Source organism: Rosa chinensis, chromosome 7 (genome assembly GCF_002994745.2).
Source record: "Rosa chinensis cultivar Old Blush chromosome 7, RchiOBHm-V2, whole genome shotgun sequence".
Lineage (NCBI taxonomy): Eukaryota > Viridiplantae > Streptophyta > Magnoliopsida > Rosales > Rosaceae > Rosa > Rosa chinensis.
Genome location: NC_037094.1, coordinates 3,712,305 through 3,731,304, shown reverse-complemented (window position 1 = coordinate 3,731,304; position 19,000 = coordinate 3,712,305). Strand labels below are relative to the sequence as shown.

The 19,000-nt window shown below is 38.6% G+C and overlaps 2 protein-coding genes across 2 annotated transcripts in view; both read left to right on the top strand.

Annotated features, from left to right (window-relative positions):
* Positions 1-5,869: 5,869 nt before the first annotated feature.
* LOC112176410 (B3 domain-containing protein Os11g0197600-like) lies at positions 5,870-6,681 on the top strand. Its single transcript, XM_024314319.2, has 3 exons — positions 5,870-5,900; positions 6,006-6,202; positions 6,294-6,681. Exons 1-3 carry the CDS (start codon positions 5,870-5,872, stop codon positions 6,600-6,602), a joined length of 537 nt encoding a protein of 178 aa, XP_024170087.1. The 3' UTR covers positions 6,603-6,681.
* Positions 6,682-8,550: 1,869 nt separating this feature from the next.
* Positions 8,551-19,000, top strand: part of LOC112176409 (putative B3 domain-containing protein Os04g0346900) — a 29,730-nt gene continuing 19,280 nt past the window's right edge. Inside the window, exon 1 of the mRNA XM_024314318.2 lies at positions 8,551-9,017. Within this exon, the coding sequence (XP_024170086.2) occupies positions 8,777-9,017 (241 nt within the window). The 5' untranslated portion in view covers positions 8,551-8,776. The remainder of the gene's footprint in view (positions 9,018-19,000) is intronic.

Sequence of the window (19,000 nt, the reverse complement as noted above, 5' to 3'; positions counted from 1 at the left end):
GTAGGGATCGTTCTATTCCGGGGATTGAGGGTACACCTGTCAATGTAGGACAAACAAACAATTAAATTTAAAACAAAGTATAATATTCACAAAGATATTCACAAGTATAAACATTATTTACGAAAAAAAGGGGGGACTTTGTTTTTGGTTTTTCGAAAATAAAACTAAGTTAACAAAACAATTAAAATGCAAAAACATAAATACAAAGATGGAATGAGAGAACAAAGATCAAAACCGAAACATATGATTAAAATTGATTCAAACCCTAATATTGTTCATCTAAGTCATGAGAAAGGAGTTGATCATGTGAAACATTCGAAAGCAAATGAATTCTCATTTTTTACTTTTCAATGCTAATTAACCTAAGCGAAAGCACCTAGATTAATCCTATCAAACATGCAATCAAACCCTAGAAAGCTAGTCAATCATGTCATGTTTAACGCATTACACATAGAGAAAGGCTATCAACTCAAGTGTACAACTTAGTATGGAAAAGTCCACCTAATTGTAATCCTTGTTAATTAAATTCGATCTTTGTCCAAAACCTTTACTACTTTGATTCAAGTTTACACAAAACGAAAAGTCGATTTCATGTTCTTAAACCTAGCAACAATTATGCATAAACCCTATAAGTGTCGACCCAAATAAGATTAATACACAAAGGATATCTATAACGCAAATTTAATTAAACAAACCCACATAAGCAACTCTCGAAGAACAATAATATGAATCTGAAAATTCTCAATTAATCATAAAAATTCCAGAAATTAATATTTGTTCAAACACATATGTCAACTAGTTCATAACCAACAAAATTCAAAGCAAAGGTTACAAAGGAGAATCGGATTACACCGTGAATGAAGATGAGATGGATGATAAACGTTGTGGGCTCTTGAATCTCGAAAGCAAGCTTCAAGGATGGATATGGATGGTGATGCTCACGGCTTCTCTTCTTCTTCCTTTGGCCTTACTTGAACTCGTGAAGATGACTAGAGGATGGAGAAACTCACGGCTAGGCTAGAGAGATTTTCTGATTTTTTTTCTAAAGTGTAAATTGTAAAGGAAAGGACCCCTTGACGTTGAGAAAAGGGGAGAATATATAGGGGCACGGCTAGGGTTCTCCAAGCAATCAGAAATTTCCACATCACTTCAACCAATGGTATGATGCCAAGTAAGCCTTGTGATGTGGTCCAACCAATCGTAGAATGCCAAGTAAGCCTTGGTGTGTCATCTAACCAATCAAAACTCTCCAAATTAATTCCCTAAATTCCTTTAATATATATCCTTGCCGAAATTATATAAGGATTTTCTGATTTTCTTCATTAATTTCGGCCAAGAATATCTTAGGAGAGAGTAATTGCCGAAATTCCATAAATAAATTCTGATTTGCTTCACCAATTTCGGCCACAAATATCCTTGGGAAAGTAATTGCCGAAATTCCATAAATAAATGCTGATTTGCTTCACCATTTTCGGCCAAAAATCACATTTAAATCTTCCAAGAATATCTCTTTGCCCTTAAAAATCTCCCTTGAATTACTCCAATCAAAATCTTCAATTATATTTTCAGATTTTCATGTTGCCTCCTCCTTTTCCTCTTTGTATTTTACGGCAAACACATATATATTCTCCAAAAATATCTCTCATGTGTCACAAACCCTAATTTCCATGGGCCTTTATCAATTTGCCGAAATCCATAACTTCTTGAGAGTTCTTGGGCCTTTGTGCGTCACCTTCAAGCCATGTCATCTTCTAATGTCTTCAAGAAGCTTCTTTCAATGCCATGACACTTCATTTTTCTGCTTTCCTTTCTTGGTTGACTCAAGAGTCTTGTTTTGGCAAGCTTTCCTTTTCTGGACAGGGTTTCCTGGTTGGACCAGGAAAGCTTCATTTCTTCATTTCTGCTCATTTGTGCTTCCCTTTGTACTTCATCTTGTCTCCCTCCAACGTTGGCTAGCTTCTCTCTCCATTTGTGAGCTCATTTCAGCTTATTTATGACAAGGACCTGAAAATAGAAACTAGTAAGAAAAATAGAAACTTTCCTAAAATGAAAAATGGCAACTTTCCTAAACTGAAAATGAGAAACTTTCTAAAAATGAAAAATAGAAACTACAAAAATGGAAACTTTCTACAAATAGGAACTTTCCCATTCAAAGAATGAAAACTTTCCTAAACAGGGTTTTATTAAGGAAATAACGCAGAAAATGTAGGGAAATGCAGTTAAAACGTCGCATTAAAATGCTCCTATCATTCTGCTTCTGGGCTTATACTTCTGGGCTGGGCTGCTTGGGACAGAGAGAGAATCTGCAGATGGAATTTGCAGGCGGCGGTTCACGGTGGGGGGACTTCTGATAGGTGGATCACGGGTTTTTAAGCTGGTTTCGGTGGTGATTTTTCCGGTTCCTGGAATCTGGGGTATGGCTGCAGCTTCTGACAGAGTATGGAGGTGAAAGATGGACGGTCAGGATGCGAACCAGGCAGGGGATCTACAGATTCTTCTCAGGGCTGGTTCAGTCACTTCCAACTGCCGGTTCAGGTTGATTCTGGCCGGTTCTGGGGGTGGCGCCGCCGGTTCTGAGTTCTTGGAGTCTGTGGCTTCAAGGTGGGCGGTGGAGGTTTTTGGAATTTGAGGATTACGAATTTATGGTTTCAGGGTTAGGCTTTCATGCTGATAACATGTTTTAGGGAATCAGAAATTGAGAGAAAATCGTTGTGTACTTTCATTGATAATAGGGGTCTCTTTATATAGAGGATTACAATGCATAGAATTTGAATTGTACAAAGAAATGTAATGAATGGATATCTCTAAGATATTCTCCGAGGTTCTCTCTAATTAAAATCATATTACCACTAGGTCAAGTAACCTAGAGTTTGGGTCAGACACACAAATAGGGATTTACTTGAACAAATATAAAGGAGTAATGAAACTCGAAAACACACCCAAACTAATAGTCCAAATAAATAATCATCAAACTCAAAGATATGCAAAATATATAGGTTCATTATTCATTACCATTAGGGTAAATTTCGCAAACAGTATACCAAGTAAAGGCCACTAATAATTCTTATACACAAAGTTTCAAACCAAACATTTCGGTACACGAAATTTGAAACTCGACCCACTATCAGTACACCACGTCAATTTTTGACACCAAAATATCCATTATGCCATCAATTCTTTTTTTTTTTTAAAAAAAAAAATTTTCTCTTATTTTTTTTTCTTCATTTTATCTCTTTCTTCTTCCGGGCTCACTCCCTCACGTCCAACGCCGCCTTCCTCACCTCGCAAAACAGGAAAAAAAATGACTCGAGTCAATTATAAACAAAGGAAGAAAAAAAATAACAGAAACTGAGGGCATAATGGACATTTTGGTGTCAAAAATTAACGTTGTGTACTGATAGTAGGTCGAGTTTCAGATTTCGTGTACCGAAATATTTGGTTTGAAACTTTGTGTATAAGAATTATTAGTGGCATTTACTTGGTGTACTATTTGCGAAATTTTCCCTTACCATTATGATGATAATAACCCATAAATCACCTTCTTGGATGCATACGATCATATAGCTATAAACTGAAAGTGATCGTTAATTGTAGATCTACTTCAAGGAAGCTCAATTCTTAAACATTTCCCTATGTGGGAAGAACCACTAATGGTAAAGTGACTTGTGCATGGAGGATAGTACCAAATAGTCATTTCCCCTCCATCTCTGGTCAAAATCCGGACCATTCATTCAAATAGTTAAATGAACGGTGATGATCCTCATTATGAACAGCTGGGACACATTTGCTGAGGCCCGGCGTCATTTGCCGAGTTTCAACACTAGAACAGTGCCCTGAATAAGGCCTCTCCTCCAAAGTTGGGACCTTTGGGCACAAATGGCCACATTCTCACGACCTATGGCTTCTTCAATTGCGAGACGTGCCCTAATTCCAGAGGACCCTCCAAGCTTCTGCATTAAGATTGTCACTGATAATGACCTCCGAGATGGGAAGGTAAATAATCCTAAAATTCAAACCTCCTAATTTGCATAGTTTTTTATTTACCATCTTCTTAAAGTTGCTAGCTTCAAAGTTGAAAACTTTTCAATCTTTTGTTGCATTTACAAAAAGGGTTCAGCTTGAAAGTTACCTCTTTACAGTTTCTTTTGTCAAATTCTCCTTAGAAACATGCATTTCATTTGTTTAACAGTGTTTTTCAGCTTGAGAATTGGAACCTTTACATGTTCTCCTTTTGTATTGTTAGAACAGAGAAAATGAAGAAAACTTGTATTGCTTATTTCTGAGCTATTGCAGCTTGAAAGTTGAAACCTTTACATGTTTTTGTATTCTTATTCAAAAAGAACAGGAAGATATTATGTCTTGGGCTAAAAAAAATTGGTCCGAAGTGGGAAAGTTCAACTTGCAAAGTTACAATGCTTTGGTGATCAGTTTGTGGGTTTGGTTTGGAACTTTGGTAATGGCATCCAAAATTTACTAATAGTGTACATGGGCAGTGGTAACTTCCTGCTTTTAGCTGCATTCACATCATTTGTGTCTTGTTTTGGCGAAGCTCTTTGAATTTACTGCAATTCACTTTATGGCCTCCATATTTGCCAATGCAGGCATTTAACTATGGTCTTAGTAGTATTCTAATTGACGACCTTGAAGCTTGATTTGGCAGTGCTACCTAAATGATAATCATTAGACAATTGCTATTTACAAATGTTTGATTTTGATTAATTGGTATTGGCTGTTGCACAATGCTGTTATGTAAAGTTGTACACATCTCAATTTGAGGAAACATGTGCTTCATTTTCAAGTTCTTCTCCTCACTTCTCTTGCTCGAAAGATTTTGGCTTTCAAAGTTTGAAATTTTTGCGCAGAGATGGCTACATTTCCACGTCCTATGGCTTCTCCAAGCTTTTGCCTGAAGATTGTCACTGCTAACGATCTCCGAGATGGCAAGGTTGTAACTTTATTACTCTTCTCAAAGCTTGCAACTTTTTTTTTTTTTACCTGAAACATGCAGTTTGCTTCATTTTTCATCTTCTTTACCTTCAAGGTGAGACCTTTACATGTTCTGCTTGATTCCTGAACTATTTTCAGCTTGAAAGTCGAGACCTTTACATGTTCTGATTGACTCCTGAACCATTTGCAGCTTGAAAGTTGAAACCTTTACATGTTTTATGAAACCACTAAAAAAAAAAAAAAGGACGAAAAAGCACTAAAATGAATCTTGTAGTTATACTCTGTTAATTTCTGGTTTCTATTTTGGTCGGAAAGTAAGAAATTCCTGCTTGCAATGCACTTGTGTTCAGTCTGTGCCTTTGTGGTACATCCAATCTTTACTAGTGAAGTGTAAATGGTAGTGGTAACTTCCTAATTTTACCACATATGACCTCGATTTATGGCTTGTTTCGGTGTAGGTTCAATGCATTTTACTTTATAGGCTTCAGATTTAGCAATGCAGGCGTTTAACTACGCTGTTAGTATTAGTTTGAAGCTTGATTTGGCAAAGCTATCTAAATATTGATGATTAGACACATGTTGTTTACCAAGTTCGATTAATTGGTCTTGGTTGTTGCATAGTGCTGTTATGTAAAGTTGTACACATCTCAATTTGAGGAAGTCATTTGCACAGGAACTTCCTGAGCCGTAAAGAAGTATGGACATTGTATGGCAGAGTCCATATTCCTCAAGGCTCCAAATTGTGGGACATGGTGGCCAATTGGAGTGAAAAGGTCAGTTCGTGGTGGCCGGATGTGGTTACACAAGGGATGGCAAGACTTTGCAAACTTTTACTCGCTGGACCAGGGCTACTTTGCATTGTTCACCTATGAAGGCGAACATTCCCATTTCCTAGTACGCCTTTTTCACTGGAATGATCGATATGGAAATAGACTACCCTATTCATGGAGGAGGTATGTGTTTTTGTGTTTTTGTAAGTTTTCATTTAGAACTTTTATCGGGTTTTTCCTGTGTCATGGACATGATTTGTGTTGAAATTGATCACTGGAATTAAACAGGAGTGCCAAAAAGGAAAAGAACAGGAGGTAATCGAAACACCCCTCCTGCCTATTTAGAGGCTAGAACCAGTCCAACTTCCTCTGGATCCTCGACTGATGAAAACCAAAATGATCTTTCCACAGCTACTAGTTTCAAATCTGACAAGCTACTTCTTATGCTCAGAATGACAGCTACATATATACGCTGCTCTGGCGCGGTAAGCTCTTATCAACAACCCCATTTTGTGTAATGTGAGAATTCAAATGCACTTCTTCAAGTAATCCACTTATCTTTTCTTATATTTGCAGTATATTAGTCCATCTTTTGCCAAGGAACATGTCTGCAGACCAGGCACTTCATGCAATGTGACCCTACAAATTTCAAAGGAGAAAGTTTGGACTGCTCAATGCACTATTGGTGAAAACAGTGAGCACAAACTATATGCAAGAGTTTCAGGTGCTGGTTGGAAGGCATTTAAGGAGGACAATCATCTGGAAGTACATGATGTCTGTGTGTTTGAGTTTATTGAGGAGCGTACATTCAAAGTTTCCATAATCCGAGCTAAAGTGAAGATCAATAAGCAAGATGAGGAAAGTGAAGACAAGCTCATGATTTAGTTTAATTATGCATTTGAACTGTTTGTGGTTCCACAGCATAACATTGAGGACTACAATCAGCAAAAACACAACAGCCTAAATTGTTTTTAGAGGTTAGATATGAGGAAGTAAGTAGGATTTTGAGGAAAGACTTAGTAGATAAGCTGAGAGCTACTGTGATGATAATACTGTTAATGAAAAAGTGAGCGCTTTTGGTTGGATTTGGGTGCAATTTATATGCAGATATCAATTCCTCTGTCTCACGGGATTAGAAATATTAAAGCTCATATGTCAAACTCAAAGGTAACTACACTACTAATGCAAAGTATAGTCCCTAAACTCATGGAATTCTCACTGTGGATGACTAAACCTTTTGTTCTCAATGTTAAGCTTTTTTTTTTTTTCTTTTTTAAAAGATGATCAAAGGATTTCACTCCTACCCTCATGGTGACTCGAACCTAGGACCTGGATCCTAAGTAGTGGGCGCTCTAACCACTGAGCAAACACTACTTCGTCCAATGTTAAGCTTATAAGGGGCTTGAGTTCATCCAAGATCTCATAAGGTATGAACTGATAAGTGATGATTAGTTGTAGATATTACAAGCACAATTCTTCACGGGGGCTATTGTTGGAACATGAATAGGGTAAAGTGGTCATTCCCACTTCTTTTGTCCATATTGATTCCAATTCTAAACCGTTGATGTAAAATTTAAACGAACGGTGAAGATTCACGTTCAGAACAGCTTTGGACTCATTTTCCAAGGAAGTAAATGCTTCATTTGCAAGGTTTCATCAACTCTGGCAGAGTAGGCCGAGTAGTAGTGTGACAGACCTGAAATAAGGCTTCCTCCAAAAACAAAAGGCCTTCAAAGTTTGAATCTTTGAGCTTCAAATGGCTACATCTTCACGTCTGTTAGCTTCTTGTTCTAGCCAGAGATGTAGAAAGGGAAAATTTCCAGACGAATTTCCAAGCTTCTGCGTAAAGATTGTCACTAATGATGACCTCAGAGATGGGAAGGTTGTAAAGCTTTAATCTTTGCTTAGTTTTTCCTTACTATGTTCTTAAAGGTTGTAACTTTATAAGTTGAAACATGCATTTACTTCATTTCCCATCTTATTTAGCTAGAAATCAAGTTGAAAACCTCTAGAAACATGTATTTGTTCCATTTGTAAAGAGTTTCAGCTTTTTTTGTATTATTTAATCATATTCGGTAGCAAAAAAAGCAGAACTTATTGCAGCTTAAAAGTTGAAGCCTTTTACTTTTCTTTTTTGGAAGGAATATACATTTGCTTAATTTCTCATGTTTAGTGTTGAAAGGTGAGACCTTTACCCAAAAAAGAAAAGAAAAAATAATTAATAATAGTTATAAAATAAAGAAATTGCATTTTTTTTTTCTTCACGTTCTTGTAAAAGAGAACCGTCTTGGACTCTTGGCCTTCTATTCCTTATTTATTTGACCCTTGTACATCTCCCTTACTCATACCAACTCTGCTTCTGCCTTTTAATCTGGTCTGAACTCGGAAGTGATAAAGTTCTGCGATTTATGACCAATTTGTGGTTTTGGTTTTAGTCCTTTGGCAATTTTAGATGGGACAATCCAAACATTAGTAGGGAATGGGTAGTGGTAACTTGTTGCATTTACCTGATCTGCTTTTTGTATGTTCTCTTCAGTTTGTAGCTTGGTTGGCAGTCTGTTTATTTAAGTTCACTATAGTTCAGTTTATGGTAGATGTACATTTGCAATGCTGGTGTTGATGTACCAAGGCTTTTAGCAGTATGTAATGAGTTTTTGAGGCTTGTTTTGAAATTCAATCGAACAAGTTCTCAACTTTATTGGGTTTGTCTGCCTTTTGTCTTGTTCTGTTAGTTGTGTTCTCATCATTTTGTGGCTTGGTTTGGCAATCTTATTTGAATTTACCACTATATATTATGTGGCCAAGTCTTAAGTGTAGTAATTTGATGGGTTTGATTTGGCAATGCTATGTAACATACTGGTCATTAGATCTACGTTGTTTAATTTAGTTTTATCTTAATTGATTTTACATGCCCTTGGTCTTGGTTGCTGCACAATGATGTCTACATGTATGTTTGTTTATGATACAAACATTACTTTACCTTTTCATCTCAAGCTGAGTAACATATCAAAAATGTGCAGGAACTTCCAGAGACAGCTGTGAGGAAGTATGGAAATTGTATGGCTGATCATATATTCCTTGAAGTGCCTAACTGTGGAAAGCCATGGGAAGTCGAACTCAGAACATCAGCTCTTGGTGGACGAATGTGGTTACTAAAGGGATGGCAAGAGTTTGCTAACTTTTACTCACTAGACCAAGGCTGCTTTCCAGTGTTCAGCTATGAAGGAAAACAGTCCCATTTCCAAGTACGCATTTTTCATTGGAAATGCATGGAAATGGATTACCCTATTCGTAGACGAGGTATGTGTATTTTTAGAGTTTGTTGTGTTTCTGTAAGTTAGTGTTTAGACCTTTTGAGATACATTTCTTTTGGAGATGTGTGTTGAATTAATCATGGGAGTTAAACACTAGCTGATTGCCAGCTAATATAGATAGAAACAGTAACTGATGGAGACATGCCTTATAAGTATTCGCAAATTCACAGTTTACTGCTTCATAGTAAGACCTTTAAGGTTGGTGTTGATTGTTAGCTTTAGCCGGAAATGACAGAAAAGAGAGATACAATCATACTTGTTCATCGTGCATAAATACAACAAACCTGATGATAATCACAAGCAAATTGAAGGGTGTTTTTCTCTCTGCAGTCCCTGATGCTTTTGTATCAATATGGCTAAATTACTGGCTTGTTCAGAATATATACAAAATTGATCTCTTTTAATTTAGAACACCAGTACTCCAACTTAGCAAGCTAAGCAATGAAGTTGCGGTTTATTTTCAATTCATCACTTTCATACTAGTACGCAGTAAACTACAATACAAATTTTACCCTTAGGCAAGAAACAAAGTACAAATTTTACAGCTGCATATATGGATAACTAATAGATATGAACAGAATTGCGCAGACGAAGTAACAATAACACAATAAAAGGTAGCTTCCCTAGCTAGTAGATGGAAGTATAGTAGAGTATATATATATACATATGGAAATCAAGTGCACTTATTTCACGTACAGCACTCGTGCACTTGCAAACTGGGATAGTTGTAGGTGGTTATCAATAGGTAGATTTAGCCAGCTAGAGTTTTTTCTGCAGATGGGATCGATGATAATCTAGCTTGATGAAGATCAAAGATATTCTTTGTACAAGACAATTCGATATTCTGTACCTGCAACTGCATTTACCTCCCGCCACAAGTAAATCAGGTTGCCCTTTTCGGCTCCGTGGTCTCTGACGAAGTCTTGCCATTCTTTGTACTGGAAAACTGGTTTGAGACGCCGGCCTCTTCTTACAGACAAACGGAAATGATAAACGCGGTGCCATTGGTCCAACACTCGGATAGGAATCTCGCTTCCTGGTTGTGCAGGAGGCAGTACTGCAGCCATATGTTTCGGCAATGCAAGCCTATCACTCACATCAGTGGGCTTGAGCTTTTTCACAGGGCAGCGGCTCTGGTACTGGTTCTCCATTGATCTAAAGACAAGGGCAGGGAAGAGAGTGATCGAAAAGATTGGGTATACCGTATATATAAGTGGTAAGAGGCCAGAGGTCTGAGGTGGTAGTTAGGCCTCGGTTGGTGTGATTAATATATAAATTTTTTTTTTTTTTGGCGAATGATTTATATATAAGTTTTTGGCGGAGGCAGTGCACGCAGTCGCATTCAAAACCGTGGAATCTTGTCCTTATTGCATTTTTCTCCCAATTAATGCCAAATTAAGAGCAGGCTTTGAGTATCTCACTTGAGTTAGATAGGGATTGCTGATTGATCAGTTACTCTACTATCTCTGTTTCCTTGATAAAAATGGAATGGCATGGAATATATACTTTATACAACTTTATATATATTCTTGTATAATGACCCTACAATTTCTTTTTGTTTTCGATCACAACATCCAATGCCCAGATATTGCTGTTTTCGATCTCCCTTGGAGGGTTTGCCCGCTGGGTGAATCATAGTTGGGTGGGTTTGTATTCTATTTTGTTTAGGGTTTTGTGGTTCTGTTTGCACATTGTTGGGTAGTGTTTGTAATGCTTACTTCACCGCGGTTACCAAATCATAAAACTACTTGGTCCAAGGATATATGCAGTACGTGGGAGGTGCAGTAGAAAGGCAAACAAATTAAGCAGCTCGTGTTGTTGCTTCGTTGGTCTAATGGTATGGTGTTGGTCTACATTGGGAGGTGCCCGGCCTCTATCTGGGTCGTCCAGCATCCTTCTCCCTTAAGCTGAACAGTCAGGTTCACAAAACGAAAAAGCAACGCACACAGCTCGCCAACAATGGAACCCTAACGGTGTTACAGGAATAATTAGACAGAAAAATTGCCGGCCCTTACCCAAGAATACCTTATGCGGGAATTTCTGAGGTTGGACGAGACAAGTCGAAGTACCTATGTTATAATTTATAATTTATTTATAAGAGGGGCCGGGAATGCACTTCTCAGCCTTACAACTGGCCGCTTCAAACTTGAAGGAAAACTTTCCCCCCTCTGCTTTTGTTGGGGCCCGTTTGCACGCGGATCGGGATGGATTTACATGTTATTTTTGGATATATGGGATTGAAGTCGTTGCGAAAAATGTTTCCATTCTGCTTGTTGAATGTTGTCGTGTGTCATTGACTGGTTGTTAGTTTTGACACTGGAAATCACACGAAAGAGAAGAGAAGAAAATCACACAGAATACATACATGCAAAATTTGTTTCTTTTAGAACCCCAGTACGTACACACCAAAACGTACAGCAACCAAATTAACAATGAAATTGAAAATTACGGTTCATATATTATCCATTCATCATTTTCATACTAGTACGTACGCGCGCTGTAAGTCTAATGGATCACAGAAACAAGAAAAGTGAATCTTCAAGAGCTAGAACTCTGGAAAAATTGCAAATTGTTCTTTCTCTCATTTGATGCTTTTGACTTTTGAGGTCTATCCATGATATGATGCTTGGGAGCTTTGGCTTGCACATGACTTCCTGTCGTTTTGTGGCCTACAAGGCTCTTTGCTGTCGAGAATCTCTCGAATTTCACGGGAGCTATTTTATTTCCCTTTATTTATACATTGGGGCATACTGCAAACGTACAATAATTAATTTAACAACTTTTGCCTCTGAAATATCAATACTCCTGAAAATTATAGAATTGTCGTTTATGTTGCAAGCTTAAAATTGTATCAGATGCATGTCTCTATTTATATATATATATATATATTTTTTTTTTTTTTTAGAAGATGAAAATTCTATTAATAACCAAATAGATTACAAAGCATTGAATCCATAGTTACGAGACTGTCAATATGAGTGACTTCTATGAGCCAAAAAGACTCAACCCCTAACCAAATTTTACGCCCATACTCGCGAGCTACAATGAGTAACAACCAAACCTGTATCGATACAATCAGCCACCAACATTAAGATGAACTGTTTTCACCCGTTCGGACACCACGTCCCAAAACAGCCAGACCACATGTAAGGATGATTCACCATCATATTGATAACCAGAAAGCACCGATAAAATACCAGACCATGACACAACAGAACGACCATGACACCATAACAATGGCATCGACACTCCACTAAAACACCCAAACCCTCGCTCAAGGAAGGAGGGACTTATTAATCCTAACCACGAACTAAAGCATAAAAGCCTAAAAAAACACAGAAATAAACTACCACAATTAACTTTCTTTCTCCACAAAATCGACTCAAGCTTCACAGAACCAGCCACAGCAAAGTTGGGATTGAGGTTGGTAAACTCGACCCCAATTATCTGACATCTAAGCCAAGGACAAAACCAACATGGAGAGAAACTCCATCTCTGAAATCTCCTTCCACTATAAACCCAGATGACAAAACTCTCCAACCCAACACTGTCCCAACACCGACCCAATGTCAATACGCCTTCCAATCTTACCGAGATGACCGCTCCTCGATTCCTCAAGTTTTCTGCAACAGAACACCAATCCGCCGTTGTCTACATTTGAGAAAAAGAAAACGCCTCCTGTCGCAGCCCCCAATCTTGATCACCTCCCGCCACCAAGCGAAAACACGCCCATTCGGCCACACTCTTCGCTCGTCAATCAGGCTGGTAGCAGTTGTCGACGGGAGGGTGCAGCCGGATAAGCAAAGGAGCTGCCTCTGTTTTTTCCAAACCCTAACTACGTTGCTCCAATTTTTGTGGAGCGACCTCACTTGCCAAGTTCTATGAACCGATGCATGTCTCTATATAAGGTACTACAAAGCTTAAAAATGTAAGGAATATGTGAATGAATATGGCATATAAATTTTTTATCCATTCTTTTTTGTTCTTGTGCGTCACTGGCATGGTTTATTCAAGACAATTTACAATTGCCATTTGCTCATAAATTCTGCCAGTACTAAGCTAACATATAGAAGCTTTGGGGAGTTCAGAAGAGAGAAATCATCCACAAGCTGGAGCCTACAACTCACATCAGATGGCGTCATCAGCTGTTTCTCAGGGTAGCGGCTCTGGTACTGGTACTCCATTGATCTAAAGACAAGGGCGCGAAGAAAGTAAGTGATCGAAAGGATAGTGTATAAGTGGTAAGAGGCCAGAGGGTTAGTCAGCTAGTTATGCCCCGGGTGATGTGATTTATATTGGATTTAGGGTTGACGGAGTCTTTTTTTTAACTGAGGCATTGCAGAAGCAATTAATACCATTCAAAGAATGTTAGCCTACTTTAGGATATTTGTGGTAACAGGCCAGGGTTAGTTAGCTAGTTATGCCCCGGGTTGTATTTATAGAGGGTTTAGGGGCTTAGGGCATTGCAGGAGCATTGAAAACCATGGAATAGTGCTTCACAACATGTTAGCCTACTTAGCTTCTTTGGAACAAACTATGATACTGTGATGATTAGCATACACTAATTTTACATCTATTTGAATAAAAATTATAATTTATATGAATAAAATTACAACAGTGAGAACAAAATTATTACATTCATTTACACTATTTACATGTAGTTAAACCAAAATTATAACATCGACAACAAATTTGTTCAAAAATTTGTAACATGTAGGTGCTGTAATTAATTACCATTAATAGAACTAAGATTACACAAAATTGGACTGGCATTATGATAATAACAACAAATTTGTCACATTTATATAGATTCTTGTATCATCACCCTACAATTGCTTTTTGTTTTTTATCACAGCATCCAATGCCCAGATATTGCTGTTTTCTCCCTCGAAGGGTTTACCCGCTGGGTGGCACATAGTTGGCTTTGTATTCTATTTTGTTTAGGGTTTTGTGGTTCTGCATGTTTGCCCATTGTTGGGTACAGTTTGTAATACTTAACTTCACCACGGTTACCAATTAATAAAACTACTTGTCCAAGCATATATACAGTGGAAGGTGCAGTAGAAAGGCAAACAAATTAATCAGCTCATAATATGGGGAAATATCACCAATGGTCACTGAGTTATGACTTATTCGACACTTAACACATTGTATTTTCAACAATATCACTTAACTCACTCAGTTTTATATTCGTCTTTCACTTAACTCTTTGCCATTAATTCTACCATTCGAGACCGTTAAAATTGAGGGTATATTTGTCAAAACACTTAAAAATCATTTTTAACTTAAAAAAAACTACATTTATTAGACTTTTTTTCAAATTTTTTAAATTTCTGAAATTTCTAATAAAAAATGATTTTTTTTAACTTAAATATAATTTGAAAAAAAAATTAGAAATGCATTTTTTTAGTGTTTAGACAAATATACCCTCAATTTACATTTATTAGATTTTTTTCAATTTTTTAAATTTCTGAGGTTTCTAATAAAAAATGATTTTTTTTTAACTTAAATATAATTTGAAAAAAAAATTGTCTTTTTAAAAAAAAAATGTTAGAAATGCATTTTTTTAGTGTTTAGACAATTTTAATAGCTTTTAACGACAAAATTAACGACAGTGAGTTAAGTGAAAGACGGATGTAAAATTGAGTGAGTTAAGTGATATTGTTGAAAATACAGTGAGTTAAGTGTAGAATAAGTCACAACTCAGTGACCATTGGTGATATTTTCCCCTCATAATATTGCTAAGTTGGTTTACAGTGGGAGGTGCCCTCTAATTGGGTCCAGCACCGTCCTTCTCCCTTATCTTGAACAATGATAGTTTACCTGATCCTCCTCACCACTTGCTAACCCAGCATTGGCCAAGAGTGGGCAGATGCACCCACTCAAAAAATATACATGCTCTTCTCTATATAGGAGTTTTAGTTGCTAATGTGAATTTGAAGGTATATTAAGAAGGTTGTGCCCCCACTAGCTAGGAGATAGTAATTGAAATTCTTATACATGTTTTTATAAATATTTTGTTGGAGAGTAAAGATCCCACATTGGAAAAGTGGCGAATAAATTATAACTTATAAGTGGGTGGATCTCATCCAATTGTACCGAGACCTTTTGTGATTAAAACTCAACCCCTAACGGGTGGTTAAGTTGGGACAGTATCGGTACAATAGTGGGCCACGGGCCACGCTTGTCGCTGTTTAACATGGTATCAAAGCAGGTCATTCTCTAATTGCATCTCCACGTAGGCACGTATCATGTTCCCAAATTGGGGTTCCTTGTATTGCCATCTAAATTACCAAGTGTCCAATGTGGACCTTGGATTGTATTGACCAAGTCTCCGATATGAGACTTGTGTCCCAATTTCCAATGTGGAAATTGGATTAATTAATTTCATATGCAGACCTAGAGTTAGGTTGCACGTGAGACCGTGAGGGGGGGGGGGTGTTGGAGAGGAAAGATCTCACATTGGAAAAGTGACAAATAAATTATAACTTATAAGTGGGTGAATCTCACCCAATTGTACTGAGGCCTTTTGTGATTAAAACCCACACCTAACAGGTGGTTAAGTTGGGACAGTATCGGTACAATGGTGGTCTCTGTTTAACATAGGGGAGTGAAATTTGCACCCCCCTTATTACAATCTGCACCCCCTTTCTAATTTTTTAATATTTTCTGATGACATCTTACATGTGTTTCCGATATTACCCTTCTTCTCCAACCATTTTTCTTCAGTCTCTCTCTCTATCTCTGTGTCTCAAAACTCTCACTCCTCACTCCCTCCCTCTCTATCTCTTACTCTAGTCTCCGGCGATGGACACCAAACCGAGTCGCTAAAGCTGGCCTGCGACAGAGAGATTCCTGCTCAGCTGCCACTACCGACATGGAAATTATTCCACAAAATATTTTGAATAAGTTAACAAGCTGATGCTTAATGCTTCATATTTCTTGATGGGTGTGTTGGAGTGTATAGGGAAAATGAGGAAAGGGGCCATCCAAATGGAGTGATGGCGAGCACCTTAGATTCAATGGAATTAGCTGCTCGTGCAATATTTAGTTGTACCATTTCTTCCGATAGAAATCTGGGAATAAAGCTAAGGCATCGAAGCCAGTACTAGAAATCTGGGAAAACCAGATTCCGAATACCTCCAACACCCGATGAGCAAACATTACTAAACTTATAACCAACATTAAAACCAATCTGTAAACCTAGCTAAATTTCAAGTAACAGGGCCCTTACGTTGAGAAGACGAGAGATTCCCCGAGTCTTCAGAAGCTCGGAGCGAGACGCGTTGTCGTAGCTGCCCAAATAGAAAGAAGCTCGTCGTGGGTTCGCAGAAAGAAGAATTTTGCTTCATATTTCATGTTGAGATGTTAGTATATGATTGAGCAATGTAGTCTGCAACATCATAAACAACAAAACAGATCAAAACCCAGATTGAAAAAAGACAATGAGAAGCAGAGAAACCAAACCCCACCTTTCCGGAACCGAGAAAGCCGGTGATAATGGTCCCCGGAACACGGGTATCGAGACCCAAGCTCGGATTCTCGTCAAGATTGTAGCTTGAGGCAGAGACCATGCTCCTGGAATACCCAGGATGAGGGTTCTTGGCATGGTGGGAATTGAATTGTCGGGAAACGAGGGAGCATAGGCTTCGGAGGAATTGAGAGGAGGATGAAGGAAGTGATTGAAATTCTTGAGGGATGTTCTTGAGAGTAGGATTCTCGCAGTCGACGTTGCCGGAACTTGCCCAGAAACCGTCAGAGGATCATGAACTTCGGGCCTTCGACTCTCTCTCTACAACCAGTGCATGGATGATCCGAGACCACCAACAGGTCGACGATGAAGAGACGCTTCGATTGATGGTGGTCCGCTGTCGTGTCGTGGCCGGATGGCGAAGATGGAATCGGGTCGCCGGTAGGAGCACTCGGGTCAACAATCCGCCGCGGTAGCGTCCGTCTTGTGCAGCTGAGCAGGAATCTCTCTGTCGCAGGCCAGCTTTAGCGACTCTGTTTGGTGTCCATCGCCGGAGACTAGAGTAAGAGATAGAGAGGGAGGGAGTGAGGAGTGAGAGTTTTGAGACACAGAGATAGAGAGAGAGAGAGAGACTGAAGAAAAATGGTTGGAGAAGAAGGGTAATATGGGAAACACATGTAAGATGGCATCAGAAAATATTAAAAATTAAGAAGGGGGTGCAGATTGTAATAAGGGGGGTGCAAATTTCACTCCCCTTAACATATTGTAGATCTTTCTTATAGTTTCTCTTTTTTTTTTTTGAAGAATATCAAATCGATATATTAATAATAAGGGGCTGTGACCACTTACCCATTTTTAGCTTAAAAATTGCCCACTTACTCCACTAAGAGTTTTTTAACCTCATTTACCCAATCTAAAATTCATTGACAATTTTGCCCTATTAAGCAAATTAAAACTCATCATCTCTCTCCTCTTAGAATCACTCTCCTCCCGGACTCTCTCTCTCTCTCTCTCTCTCTCTCCTCTCAGAATCACTCTCCTCCCGGACTCTCTCTCTCTCTCTCTCTGACGGCACCAGAAAAGCTACGTTAGATTTCTCCAGCCTCAAGTCGCGGCCCTCCATGCCATGCCCATCGTCGCCTCCTACTCCGCCGACTCCCTGCCCGTCCTGAAAAGCAGCTTCTGCGGCACCGGTGATGTGGAGGTGCTGTCCAGGCTGAGCCGGAGCCAGTTGCTGCAGGTGGCGGTGAATCGCCGGTGGTGCAGATGAGGATGTCGGATCTTGGTGGAGTAGATGAGGATGTCCGATCTCGGTGAATCGCCGGTTTCCTCCGATTTGGAGACGTCGAGAGATGGTGGATGTGACGGTGGAGAGCGCCGGCGTGGGGCACCTGCAGGCATGGATGAGGCTGCGTCGGGTTGGGACCGGAGAAAAATTCTGTTGTTTTTTTTTTTTTTCAGATTTGGTTGGTTTTTTTTTTTTTTAATTCTGATTTCGCTGTTTTTTTTTTGTTTTGATCTCGATGGGAAGAGCTCCGAGAATGGGAAAGGAACAAAAAGAAAAAAAAGTGAACGTTTACAATTGAACATATAAATTGATCAATTATGTCTGTAGTGTATTCATTTTGGTTCACTTAAGGGCAATAATATGATTATTGGAGGGTAATAATATGATTACTGGGGCAATAATATGATCAATTGTGACCTATAATGTATTCATTTTGGTTTTGGGAGTTTATACAATTCACTGGACGGAAATAATATGAATTTGGGAGGCAATAATATGATTACTGGGGGGTAATAATATGATTACTGGGGGGCAATAATATGATCAATTGTGACCTATAGTGTATTCATTTTGGTTTGGGGATTTTATACAATTCACTGGACGGAAATAATATGAATTTGAAAGGCAATAATATGATTACTGGGGGGCAATAATATGATTACTGGGGAGCAATAATATGGTTACTGGATATTATTAAGGACCGGTCGCCGGATTCCGGTCACCGGTCGTCGGATTCCTGTCACGGTAGCCGGATTCCGGTCACCGGTCGCCGGCGCCCTGCCACTGGTCACCAGAGGCTGGCAAGGTGGAGGATGACTTCTCCCTCTAAGTGAAAAAGAAGGAGAGGGCAAAAAAGTCTCAAAAAAAAATAAAAAAGAATTAATTGGGTAAAGGGGAAATAATCCTCTAGAGTGTTTTGGGTAAATGGGGTTAAAAAACAGTTGGTGGAGCAAGTGGGCAATTTTTAGTCTAAAATCGGGTAAATGATCATTTCCCCTAATAATAACTCAGGCCAGAAAGAACCATTACATATCCTCCCTCTACCGTCAATGGGTAGATGAAGAGTTTGTGGTAAACCACAGTGATACATACATTAGATCCTATCATTTGACAGTACCCACGCTCACTTATTCAAGAAAGTCTATAAACAATGTTACAACAACATGTAAATAGGCAAAAGAAATAAAACCTAAATAAGACCCAGCCTTAG